The sequence below is a fragment of the Numida meleagris genome, chromosome 16 (genome assembly GCF_002078875.1).
Source record: "Numida meleagris isolate 19003 breed g44 Domestic line chromosome 16, NumMel1.0, whole genome shotgun sequence".
NCBI lineage: Eukaryota > Metazoa > Chordata > Aves > Galliformes > Numididae > Numida > Numida meleagris.
The window spans coordinates 4403458-4415753 of record NC_034424.1 but is presented as its reverse complement, the minus strand read 5'-3'; the positions used below and the strand labels follow the sequence as shown (position 1 = coordinate 4415753).

General features: G+C 47.6%; 2 protein-coding genes and 1 long non-coding RNA gene across 4 annotated transcripts in view; 2 read left to right on the top strand and 1 right to left on the bottom strand.

Annotated features, from left to right (window-relative positions):
- The window catches only part of MEGF9 (multiple EGF like domains 9), a gene marked incomplete at its 5' end in the record, with an annotated part of 37402 nt that extends 30169 nt beyond the window's left edge, over window positions 1-7233 (top strand). Inside the window, one exon of the mRNA XM_021414155.1 lies at window positions 2318-7233. Within this exon, the coding sequence (XP_021269830.1) occupies window positions 2318-2772 (455 nt within the window). The remainder of the gene's footprint in view (window positions 1-2317) is intronic.
- Window positions 8038-10172, bottom strand: LOC110407111. The gene is made up of 2 exons (XR_002443730.1): window positions 10090-10172; window positions 8038-9948 (listed from the first exon to the last, which is right to left on the bottom strand). It is a non-coding gene; the product is annotated as an uncharacterized LOC110407111 (long non-coding RNA).
- The window catches only part of CDK5RAP2 (CDK5 regulatory subunit associated protein 2), a 74232-nt gene continuing 71879 nt past the window's right edge, over window positions 9944-12296 (top strand). For both annotated transcript variants that reach the window (XM_021414391.1, XM_021414390.1), the window contains exons 1-3: window positions 9944-10359; window positions 10496-10557; window positions 11794-11861. In XM_021414391.1, the coding sequence (XP_021270066.1) occupies window positions 10307-10359; window positions 10496-10557; window positions 11794-11861 (183 nt within the window). In that variant the 5' untranslated portion in view covers window positions 9944-10306. The remainder of the gene's footprint in view (window positions 10360-10495; window positions 10558-11793; window positions 11862-12296) is intronic.

Genomic DNA, 12296 nt, shown 5'->3' with positions numbered 1-12296 from the left:
CACTCAGGAGTCACTTGGGATGACCAAAGTGGAGGGTTTGGATCCCCGGATGGCTGCTGATCCTGCTGCAGTGATGAGGTGCAACAGGACACAGAAGAAGCCAAAACTGGGGATGCCATCCTGCAGAGCATCGCTGCCTGCCTCGAGCGCTGCTGGCGTGGCCCCGGCTGCCCGGTGCTCGCTCGTGAGTTAGTGGCAGCTTTGCAGAGGCTGGGGGTGAGCAGAGCAGCTGGATATGATGCTCATGACGAAGCTGCCAAAGCTGCCCATTGACTGAACAGCTGCTCCTCTCAAGGAGCAGGCCTAGGACATCTGGAGGGCTGGCACGGCCTCGCCGAGCAGAAACAGGCACCCTTGTTGCGGCCCAGAAGCTGCAGCCCACTGTCAGAGCGTGGCACTGTTTCCTGTGATGTTGTCATCAGTTCCAGGATATGTTTTCACCCAGGACACCCTTGCCAGCACTTAGCTGGTGCTGACTCACAAATAAGGCCCTGAAAAGTCCTGTTTCCTTGCTGGTGAATCAGCCATTGTCTCAGTTCTGTTTTTTGCTAATTTTAGCTACTGGCCGGATTTGCCAGGAATTGAGTATTGATGAAGGAATTTGGAAAGAATGACTGAATTCCTCATGCCGTTCTCCCAGAGCTGTATCCAGGAATCTCTTGCTGCCGTCATGTTCCTTCCTCCTGCTGGATTCTGCCCATTAACCCATAGAGAGGTGCTTTCTGTCACCCAGCATGCTGAGCATCTTTGTCAACCTAATGCAGCACCTGCAATGAGAAGAGAAGCTGCTGCAGGGAGGACTCGAAGCAGGAGCCTGAGTTAGGTGCATGCTGCCTCTTTCAGAGGAATTTCTTTCTCCATTGCCTGAGGTGGGAAGCCATCAGCCCAAAGTTAACTCCTGGGATTTCCCCCAGGGGCCCGTGGCTGGGGACTTGCTCAATATCAGCAGCTCCTGTTGCCCCTGGAGATGCAACTTTGTGCAAAATGACTCTTTCAGAAGCGACTCCTCTCCTCAGTCATCATTAGCAGACTCTCCAGGAGAGCTGAATCAATACAGCGCAGCACCATCAGCTGTAATTGCAGCAGCTGTAAGTGGGTTTCAGATGAAATTGTGTTTCTGATAGCAGAAACAGAAATGGAAGAGGGGGGGAAGGAGGGTGCAGAGAGTCCTGTGGAACAATGGCTGTCGAGTACATTTTGACTGATTGAAGTTTCTGCTTCTGGAAGATTCTTACTGCCTTGACTTGAGAATCTAAAATAGATTCACGGGTTACTCCTGCGAAGAAAATACTTCATTATAGCCACATTTTGAAAGATACTCTGGTTCTTATGGTGCTTTCTGAGGCCTCAAGCTCAGTGGGCTTGAAGAAGGCTTAATCACTGTGTTCCCCACTTGGGAGATCTCCAGCGTTCCCTTCTGGCTGTTTCCTAGCTCTGGGCAGGGAGCTAGCCCTGCAGGGAGGCAGCTCCTTGGCTGCCTGTGCCTGAGGCTTCTGAGGAGGGTGGTATTGGTAAGGCCCTCTGCTTGTCCCCGTGTGCTTGTCCTCTGTGTGCAGACATGTGCCAGCAACTGAGACTGAAACAGGATCTGGGCTGGCTTCCCCTGTGTTTGCAGGCTTCAGGAGAGCATCCAGAGCATTCTTTGGTTGCAGTTCAGCCACCTTCTGCCTCTGGTTGTGCCGACTGGGGGGTTCCATGAGGTTTGTGTATGACTTCATTCGAAAGCAGAACTGGGATTGTTTTGCCCTTTTACATACCACAGTGGAACTACCAAAACCCAGTGCTAAGCACTGTGACAGCGGAATGCTGCTGGGTCATTGTTTTCTCTTGATCTTGCACAGGTAAGACAAACATAAATCCTACCTGTAGTGTTCTGTGAAAGGTGCACAGTGCTCTGCCAGCCCCATTGCTCCAGTGAGGCTCTGCCTTTGTTGAGCTGAAGCACAAATTCTTGCTGTGTCTGGTGCAGTCCCGTTTTCATCTGCTAAGTATGAGCTGGGCCAGGTGGCTTGCTTTCATCACAAGGCGACATATCTAGCATTGAATCTTGGCTAGTGCACTTGTTATCCATCTTTGGATAGTGAACTTATCAGTCCATCACTGGATTTGCACAGGATCTCTGCCGTCAGGGAGCCCTTAACACACTGACTTATTTTAAAAATCCCTGGCTAACCTTTTTTGTGAGCTATTTTGAAAAACATCCAGCTTTAGCAGTGTGGATTTGATTGGCATAATAACTGTTACATAAGAGTGTGTTTGATTGCAGTTCATCATGTTTCTTTATTGATCGCATCTGTTCTTTTTTTTTGTTTTGTAGAAGCCACTGTTGGCCCAGAAATAATAGAGTTTACAAGTCCTGCTCCGAATGCTAGCAAGGCAACATCACTTCCGACTGCAGTGATAAACAGTACATTGTCACCAACAACTATACAGACTATATTTCCTTTAAGTTCCTCTGACAATAGTACCTCTGCTTTTGCAGATGTTTCTTGGACTCAGTTTAATATAATTATTTTGACAGTCATCATCATTGTCGTGGTCCTACTAATGGGCTTTGTGGGCGCTGTCTACATGTACCGTGAGTATCAAAACAGAAAACTTAATGCCCCTTTTTGGACCATTGAACTCAAAGAGGACAACATCAGCTTCAGCAGCTACCACGACAGCATCCCCAACGCCGACGTTTCGGGGCTGCTGGAAGACGATGGCAATGAAGTGGCACCGAACGGACAGCTGACGCTGACGACTCCCATGCACAATTTTAAAGCTTAGAAGAGGAAGCAATCCAGCTGTTCCAAAGTTGGCTTAAAGAAGTTACAGGGCTTGTTGAAAGGGTATCAGGATCCGTGCCAAGGCTCCGTGCAGAGGAATTTGCTCTTCAGATACTCTTTACGCTGGGCATGCTGTAGCTCGCAGGTGAACAGGAATAAGGTGTAGTACGTCCGAACTTCAGGTAATATGGTGGAATGCATTTGGTGTATTGTTCTCCGTAAGGACCCATATAATTCACTGTTGTTGAAGACTTGATGATGCTGATCTTAAAATATCCTTTTTAGTAGAGGTGGTGGGGCAGTGAAAGCGATGCCTCATTTATCAGAAGCTACTCTGTTTCCAGCCAGCCTAACACTTACGCCTGCACCTTTAGCTTGAAAGGTAGCTTATGAATTAACAGTGGATTTTCAGGAAGCAGACCTTTGTAAAGGCTTCATATTAGTTCCTGATGTGAATTTGCTTGAAAAGGAGGACAAAAAAAAGAAAAAATAATGGGAAATGATTGTTTACTGTACTACCAAGAGGCAAGTAGAGGAGTGAGTTGCACACTTGAACAAAAGTCACCGTTAACAGTTTCCACAAAGCTGGGAAACAGGAAAAGATATCACAAAAATATTGGAGTTAGGGAGGAGAGTAAGCTTTTCCCTTTCTGAGTATTTATACAGGGTGATGATGCTATTAAAACATAGCAATCCACTTTTTTTTTTTTTTTTCTAGAAGAGGTTAATGAACTTGTATAGTTTCTGTGCAAGGGAAGACGACAAGACATCTCAGGGTTGCTGTGTACAAATAAAAGCTAGGCTTAATACCCTACCCTGATAGCAATGGTGTGTTCTGTATATAAAATGTAATATATCTTCTTGGAACTGTATTTGTAATTATTTGTAAAAAAGACAGACAACCAACCAAAAAAGCCAACAGCAAAACCGTGGACCCCTCCCCAACCTCCTCTCTTTCCCAGTCATATTTTATCATCTAGATTTTAATTGTACAGCGGTTAGTGGCATTGTTTAAAAAGAAAAAAAAAATGAGGATTGTTTAAAATACTGTAAATTAGATGGCAATATTGTCAGAGCTGGGACTCTGGCAAACACCTGCTGCTTAAAGCTTTTCTTCTAGTGTGTCATTGAATAACTTTGTTTTTTAGAGAAAATGTGAGTGCTCCCTACTTGCATCTGTCAAATTTCCCCATTCCTTTACATACAGAGTAAATAGCCAGCACTGCTACGAGTGGGGCCTGGGAGGTGTCCAACAGGCAGGTGAACCTTTCCGTTATTTGTTTTTAAGCCTCTATCCAAGATGCAAATACACTGGTACGGATGCATTGAGAGCCTGCTCTCAATGACCGAGGTTTCCTGAAGCAGCTGCTCCTCACGTTCAGGATCTTGGTGCCATCCCTCCCATGTGGAGGCGGTGATGGCGATGGCTGGGTGCAGCCTGCTGGCTTCTCTGGAAGGATGAAGGCAAAAATTGCCAGGATCTGAGTGGAAATGGCTTACGGCCACAGCACTCGCAGAAACCGATCTGCACTTCTGGCCTTAAAAGCTGAAAGTGCATGGGTGCTTTCAGGAAATTCATGTAGCACAAGGTGGTGGTGGAGAATCAGCTGTCAAAAAATCTACAAGGGGTCTAGGTTTTACAGATCCCCCTGATTTTTCAGGGGGCCCGGCAGACTGTTGGCACAGAGAGAACAGCAAATGGGCGGCACGGTACAGGGCAGTCGTACCTCGCTGGTACTGCTGGGCCAGCCCCATGTGAATCAATAACGTTATGCTGAATATGCACAAATCTCACACCCAACTCACAGCCAACCTCCAAAACGAAGCTGCATCGCTGTGCGTGTTGGTGCTCTGCAAGTGATTGGTGCTGAGGAGGAATGAAGTACCTGCTAAGGCTCAGCAGGAGCTGCCTGATGCATCCTCAGAGCTGGGCAAAATAAATATGTCTCAGCGTGAGAAATGGTAGGAAGAATGTGGTGATTATTTATTTGCTTTCTGGTGCTGCATGGAGGCTTTTCTTATCTTTGGAGACTTTTGGGGGGGGGGTTAGGGAATAGGTGCTTTAAACACAAGCACAATGATGCCATTTCTGCTGCAAAAGCTTGTTGCTTGATTTAAAGGTGAGGTGCAGCAAGGGAGGAAAACAGACAAGAGGATGACGAGACATGGTGAGAACAGAACGTGGTATTGCATAGAGGAATGTGGAAGAGCTCCTGCTGCCTGCTATGGGCCTGAGTGAGGCCCTGTAGTTGAACAAATTGGGCTGAAGTTTGAGCAATGCTACGTTTAGTTATAAAATGGGGGGAGGAACGGAGGAGAAAATCTGGACGTTGCTGATCCCTGAGTTACTCATCCAGCTTTTAAAGAGCAGAGTGGTGACGAAATAGAGAATTTCTTAAAAACTGTAATTATTTGACAGTGCTCTTTTTGCGATACGCTTGCACTTGGTCACTTCGTAGGGTGGGGAACTGTTAGCTTCTGGGACTGATGCTAGCAGGCAAAGTGAAGGACAGGCTGTTCACTCTAATGTTTTCAAAACATTTTAATCGTTGTTATCCTCTTTGCCACAAAACACCTCTTCCCCAGATTTGGTAAGATGGTAGGCTACCTTGTAACTGGAATAGGCTTTGATTTTTTGCTCACTGTAGAAACACCAACCAGCTGTGAGCCAGAGCATGAGTTCAGGTGCTGAGCCCTCCCATCCCATCCATTGCAAAGGGAGGTGTTTGCGTCTGGGCTGCTTCTGGCCTCCAGAACTGTAAGTGCTTTGTGTTCTAGCCCTGGGTTTGAAAAGAGAAGGAGGTCAGGATGCCTTATGCAAGGGAAGGTGGTGCAGCCATGGTCTGTGGGGGTCGTACATCTGGATGCAGGGATCTGTCTGGCCCCTGCAGTTGTGATGAGAAGAATGGCTGGGCTGGGGGCCTGGCTGCCCAGATTTGGGCAGCAGAGGAAAGCACGGCAAGGATGTGGCAGTGGGACAGTGCTTGTCAGATTGCAAGCTGACTTAGCAGGGTGAACCAGCCATCTCCAGCCAGCTGGAACTTTGGTGTGGAAGGAACGATATTTATAAAGGGAAGTGGATGCCCCAGCAAAGAAAGACTAAACAGCTTCATGTTTGACTTTGATCTGAGATTGGGTCCTCCTTGCTGCCTCCATCCGTCATGGAGTCATCCCCCAGGCACTGTGGAAGGTGAAGGAGAAGCCGAGCGAGTTACATCTCCAGTCAGCTTGGGTTGGTGTCATTCCTGGATGGGGTGCAGAGCCATTACACCTGTGCCAGGGTACTAAAGGCCATCAGGACGACCAGCCTGCCTTATGTTATAACTTGTCATGAAGCTTCCCAGATGCTGAGGTTTGCAAATGCCATGTTGGGGTATGGGTAGATTAGCCAGAATGGACATACGGGGCAGCACTGGGGCCCAACTCAGTGGCTATCAAGAAAAGGCAAAGGCATTTAGGTGACTTGTAGGGCTGATGTGGCAGTACAGATACCCAGAGCTTTCATTTCTAACGGGGTATACCACTCTCTGGCTGCAGTGGTGTGACTGTCGTGGGGAAAGGCAGAGGTGGGACGGTACGGTAGCTGGAGAGCACAGAAAAGGTACGATGAGGTGAGAAAGGGTGGGAAGCCAGTTCTGCAGGCACGATCCTTGGGGTTGTGAGGCTCTGTGGATCCAGCTGGTCTGGATAGGGTGAGTTCAGTTCCACAAATAACTGAAGGCAAGAGGATATAATGGAGCAGATAAAGGGCAAAAAGCAATGGTGTGTCAAAGGCATGGGGCAGCCTGGCTGGCTCACAACTTAGGAGAGCATTTGGTAAGCAAAGTGCAACAGACATGCAAAAGTATGATCGGGTTAATGTGAGTAGATGATCTTAAATCTTAGGAACCACTGTAGCTAGAAATAACTGCATGGAGCAGTAGCCCTGGGGAGCTGTCAGGAGATGTCATCCATTGGAATGATAATTCCCTTGGACCGGGCTGAGCAAACATAGCACATTGGAAGTCATTTTTGAAAGAGCAGGGGATGTATTCGGCATCCTTCAGGTATCCTGGGCCAGTTAACCACTGCCGTACAGTGTCTTTATCCTGAATGTTAAATGCGATGTAAATGTGGCAGAAAGTTTGCACAGTCTCCTTTAAATAATGGATTTAAGATTGAATCCTAAAAATACATTTCTCTTTAAAATGATGCTTTGAAATGAGCTCCCGCAGGATTCTGCTCTTGTGTGTCAGAAGAATGGATTAAAATCAGAAAAATGTGGGCCTCGTACTTGCTCCCAACTGAAACCCATCAGTCTTACTACACATCCAAATAAGGCGTCTCCTAAGCAAATGCTATGCTTACAAATGCATTTCTAGAAAAAAAAAAAGTGTATGATTTGAATATATGTCAGAATTTATACAGAAGAATGTTATTTAAAATGAATAAAAATAAATGTATATAATTTGTATCTATGCCACTTGGATTTTTGCATTTGTTTTTTGTTCATCAGAGTTCAGCGGGAGTCTTTGTACAGATAGCAGTCAGAGCTGGCTTGAAACCTAAAGGAATGAATCTGCTCTCATCCCAGTAATGACATTTGTTCCAAGAGAATTATTCCTTCATTATACCGCTGTATGTGAGATGAGAACTGTGCCCTAAAAATGTTTTTTAACATCAGATATTCATTAGTCCAGCTGACACTATCAGATAATCCATCTAAAAAATGAGCCTTATGATCTCTTGCATCTGCTTATTAACCGTTCCAGCTTTCAGCTTTCATTAATGTGTTTGGTGGCTGGACAGTCCACACATATTTCCCCATCATTTTGTGTAATATTCACACAGACACATTTTGTCAGAGATCTATGCAGTCGTTAAAAATGAAACCTGCAAAGAAATTGGAGGAGGATATTGTATTGTATTTTTTCTTCATGACCACAGTGGGTTTTCCAAAGGAAATTTATGTTTATCTGACACTCTGAAATCCACATCTGTGGTGTCAGTAGTTTTGGACATGCTTTTTGACCATGTCTGCAGAAGGACTTATGAGAAACTTGCACGTCTTTCTCACTTTTTGCTGTTAAGAGGTTATTTGTTTGGTGCAAATACAAACACTAGAGGCTAGTTTTGCCTGTGGAATGTTATGTCTAACTCTTTGACCCCTATTAAGTAAAGAACCCGAAGAGAGGTAAGTCAGCATCAATTAAGTGAGCACTTAAGAACTATGTATGCATTCACATGCTTAACTGAGCCAGAGTTATAAAAGCAAGGGCCACACTAGTGAAATTCCAGGCAGTTTATTGAGACCTGATTTACATTAGCAGAACAGTTTGATTCTGCTTGACTTAGCTGAGGAGGAATTTTGCTCTGGAGCGAGCAAAACTGAATGCTGACCTAGGTCCCCAGTGTAGGGACTTGACTTGAGGACAGAAAGCAAGCCAGGTTCAGCTGATGGTGACATCTATCCTTGTGCCACCACCATGCTTCTGCCCCAGTGCACTGAGCAGCAGGCTATCACCCTGCTCCCTCACACTTTGTGGTCAACATAGAATCATAGAATGGCTCAGCTGGAAGGGACCTGGCTGGTTACCCCCCACCAGATCAGGCTGCCCAGGGCCCCATCCAGCCTGGTCTTGAACTCCTCCAGGGATGGGGCATCCACAACTTCTTTGGGCAACCTGTTCCATGGGTCATACCATTGCACTGTCCATAAGTATGTATTTCCTGGAATCCCTTTAGCATTTCCTTTCTGAAGCAGCAAGAATCTCAGTCTGGCTTCTGAAGTAGGAGAACACCATTCCAGGATGGCTTGCTCGTACAAGGATTTTCCATAATCTCCCCAAATGTACTGCTAATTAAGATAAGGTTAAATAACATTAAGAAGATTATCACAAGTTGTTAATGGCTTTTAGACTATACATTTACTTTCCTCGCCTCTTGAAGCTGCAAATTTTAAAACTTTGGGCAGTGCAGTAACCCAGGGAAGTTTTCCATCACATCTGCGTATGTATGTGTGTATATTTCTGCATGCCGTTGTCTGTGAGACAACCATTTCATGAAGTGTTGACAAGGAGGGCCCTTCTGATTTCCTTTCAGAAAGGAATATGCTGGGACTCTGCAGACTCAGCACTTGTGGCTGATGGATGGTGATTTAATGGCATGCATTAAATATATAATATCCTACTGTAACCTTAACCAACAGCACGCTGGTATCCTAAGTAAATGTTCACTCATTTCATGAAGTGAACGCTCATTTCTGCTCTGTAAGGATGTGCAGGCACACTGTAGATGGGATGAGTGGATCCTGGTGCCATATGGAAGACCTGGTTTTGCACACCAAGCTTCAGCGGGACAGAAGGTGAGGCCACTGCAAAAGGGGAGCCGGTCACATCAGGTGACAAATGCCTCCGGAAGGCAGTGGGGGAGTTGAAGGGACCAAGCATATCTTAGGGCCGTCAGACCCCAGCTGCAAAGCATCAGACGTGGATGACTGGAAAGGAGATGAGATTAAGAGCTTAGTTGTACCAAGCAGTACATTTCCTTGCTGTCTCGGGCACCAACAGCTGCTCCACATGCACTCATGTGCATCCAGAGAAGAGCAATAGGAGCAGGGATGGGAGGCCCACCACAACCACACACACCTGGGGCCGGGCCTGGGGCACACGCAGGCTGACAGCGTTCATCTGTTCCCAACAGAGAGCAGAGCTGCGGGGAGGTACACCGAGCCCATAGCCTGTGCCAGCCCCATCAGTGGCCTATTTCCCAGCCAGGTGAGAATCCCCTTGAGGCAGCCTGGCTGGTGACCGAGGGAAACGTGACACACTTGCAACAGCCGAGGAAACCAAATGCTGCAGCTGATCCTGAGGGGAGAGCTGGGCACATCCCACCCCACAGTGTCCTTATGTTACAGTGACACAAAGTAGAGGAAAGTGCTCGCTGACTGGATTTCCCCGCTCCCCTGGGCCAGCAGCTGCAGAAAAATCCCTTTCCTACTGGGAAAAATCCCAGTGTTCAGGCTCAAGTCTGAAATGTTGCGGGGAAATATTTCAGTGCCGCAGTCTGAAACGCTGAGGTAGATGTGTGAAGAAGAGCGAGGCGGTGATTGGAACTTTGTTCTAAAACTCAAGTATTTTTCTCTCAAAGTCTGACGCTGTGCCCTCAGTAAAGATGACGGTTGAGTATCGCCACCTGTCTGCTTTAAAAAAAATGGCGGCTCTGTACGTCGCTGCTCCTTCCCTCACTCAAGATGGCGTCCACCCCTCTCCTCCCTTTTGCCCAGCTGGCAGTCACCGCCCCGCTCTGCCCTCAACCAACATGGCGCCCGCCCGCTCACCTCCTGCCAGTATCCACAATAAAGATGGCAGCTCCCCCTTAGTTTCCATTGTGTCCTCCCCTAGCCCTCCTCCTCTCTGCCTTCAGCGGCTTCATCTCCGTCGACGCAAAGATGGCGGAAGCGGTTGCGGTCGTTTGAATTCCAGCGGAGCCGCCAAAGCTGCGCACAAAGGCGCCGGAGCCGTGGCTGGCGGCGGGGGCCGCGGATCGGCGGCGGTATGGATTCGCTGCCGGGAGAGGACGTGACGCTGCCGGTGGGCTTTGAGGGCAGGTAGGCGGGCGGGCCGCCGGGGGCGCGGAGCTGAGGCGCCGGGCCGGGCTGAGATGCCGGCCCGCCGCCCCCCTCATCCCCTCCCCGCGGTGCGTGGCGGGCCTCCCCGCTCCTCAGCGCCGTGCTCTCTTCACAGCGTCTCCGCCTTGCCAGACATCTCCCGCGAGGGCCCGCAGCTCGAGCCGGCCGGCTGCCGAGGTGAGGCGGGGCCGCGGGGTGGCGGTGGCTCCGGGCTCTGCGTGTGGGGTGCGGTGACGGGCGGCCCGCGGCGCCGTGTGGCTGTGAGCGAGCCCTGCGCTGAGGGCGGTCGCGTGCTGCTGGTGTGAGGCTCCCGTGCCAGCTGGGCGCCGCTGCCGTCGCTTTCTGCCTGAACGCCGGGCACGGACTCGGTGCCTCACGCTTTATCTGCTCCCGCGTTGAGAACCGTCCCCCTCTGCTGAACAGAAGCTGTAATTAGATCAGTTTTTCGAAATGATGAGTTGTTATGTTCGCCATCCTTCGGGCTGTCAGATAACAATGCAGAACGCTTATTTTGAAATAAAATGGCTGAACGGTGTTCTGTTGAAAAGTACTGCTTGTCAAGTTTGGCTGTTCTTTGTTCTGCTCTGCGAATGTAAGGCATGTGTTTCTGATTTGCCTTTGTTCCTGCATGTATCCAGCGTTATAACTGGGCTCACTTCGTTGTGCAGAAGTAAGTAATGCAAACTGAGCCAGGCTTAGCAGGACCTCCTTGCTGCCAAAAGCAAGTAGTAGTGCTGCTGCTAAATGATGCGACCGTACTCAGCCCGGGCTCGAGGAATGCAGTTTTGTGATTATTAATTAGAATGTCAAGAGTTAAAAACGACTTGCTGGTATTCCCTGGGATGCTTTAAAGACTGATGTATGTGGTTACACAATGACTTTGAAAGTACTTTAGTGAAATATTTGAATTCATGTGGGAGTTAGCCTAAGGCTACAGATGCCTCTTTATACTTGGGATAATGCGAGTGCTGTGTGCAATTTTGCTATTTTCATTAAGTTTATTCTCACAGGAGCTTTGAATGGAAGGGGTTACACAGCCCTGTTAAATGCAGTTGTTGCAGAGCACGCGTGCAAGCAGTTTAAATATTATATGTGTTCAGAAGGCATGATGCTTTAGGAATACCAGTGCTAGTCATTTCCAGCTTCTAATGGCTTATTGGGACGTTATTCTGATAGTGGGGTCCCTTGCAGATGCTCTGAAGGCTTGTGTTTAAAAGCATCTCTTGTACAGCTTAACTTCTATGTACCTCTTGAATTAAAAGTTCGAAATTCAGAGGTTGTGATAGACCAGATGTTGTGAGCAGAAAGAAATACAGGCTGTAACTAGATGGTAGTACTAAAACTCACTGTTTCCAGAGTGAAACCTAGCTTGGATTCCTCTGTCTGAACTCATTCTGTCTCTTCAATGTCCAGGATTACCAGATGTGGCAGAAGACACAATCTCACCAACCAGAGCTCGGACCATGAAGGACTATGAAAATGTAAGCAGGCTTTTAACGTAAGACTTAGCGACAGAACTATGACTAAGGTAATTCTGATACGCTGGCTGTGGTGGATGTTCATGTCACAGGTGCGATCTGTGGCTATTTGTGCTGTCAACCTCCATCCCTCTGCCTTCAAGACTAGAGGCAAAGTATTGCTGTGAGATGAGCTAGCCAGCTGCTGTTCTTAAGTTGCGAAACAGAAATTGGCACCGTCTGCTCAGAAGTGGATGTAATGACTGGAAACATGAGAATGTAGTTCTCAGCTCTGCAACTGATTCTGTGTATTTCAGGGAAGCATCAAACATATCTTTATTTATACCTATGTAGGATTTTAATTCACTGACTGCTGCGTGGTATCTCTTACCCTTACGTACGAGTTTTGTTGTAAAAGGTCTTGTATCGTTGTGACAGTTCTGTAGATAAAACTGGTTT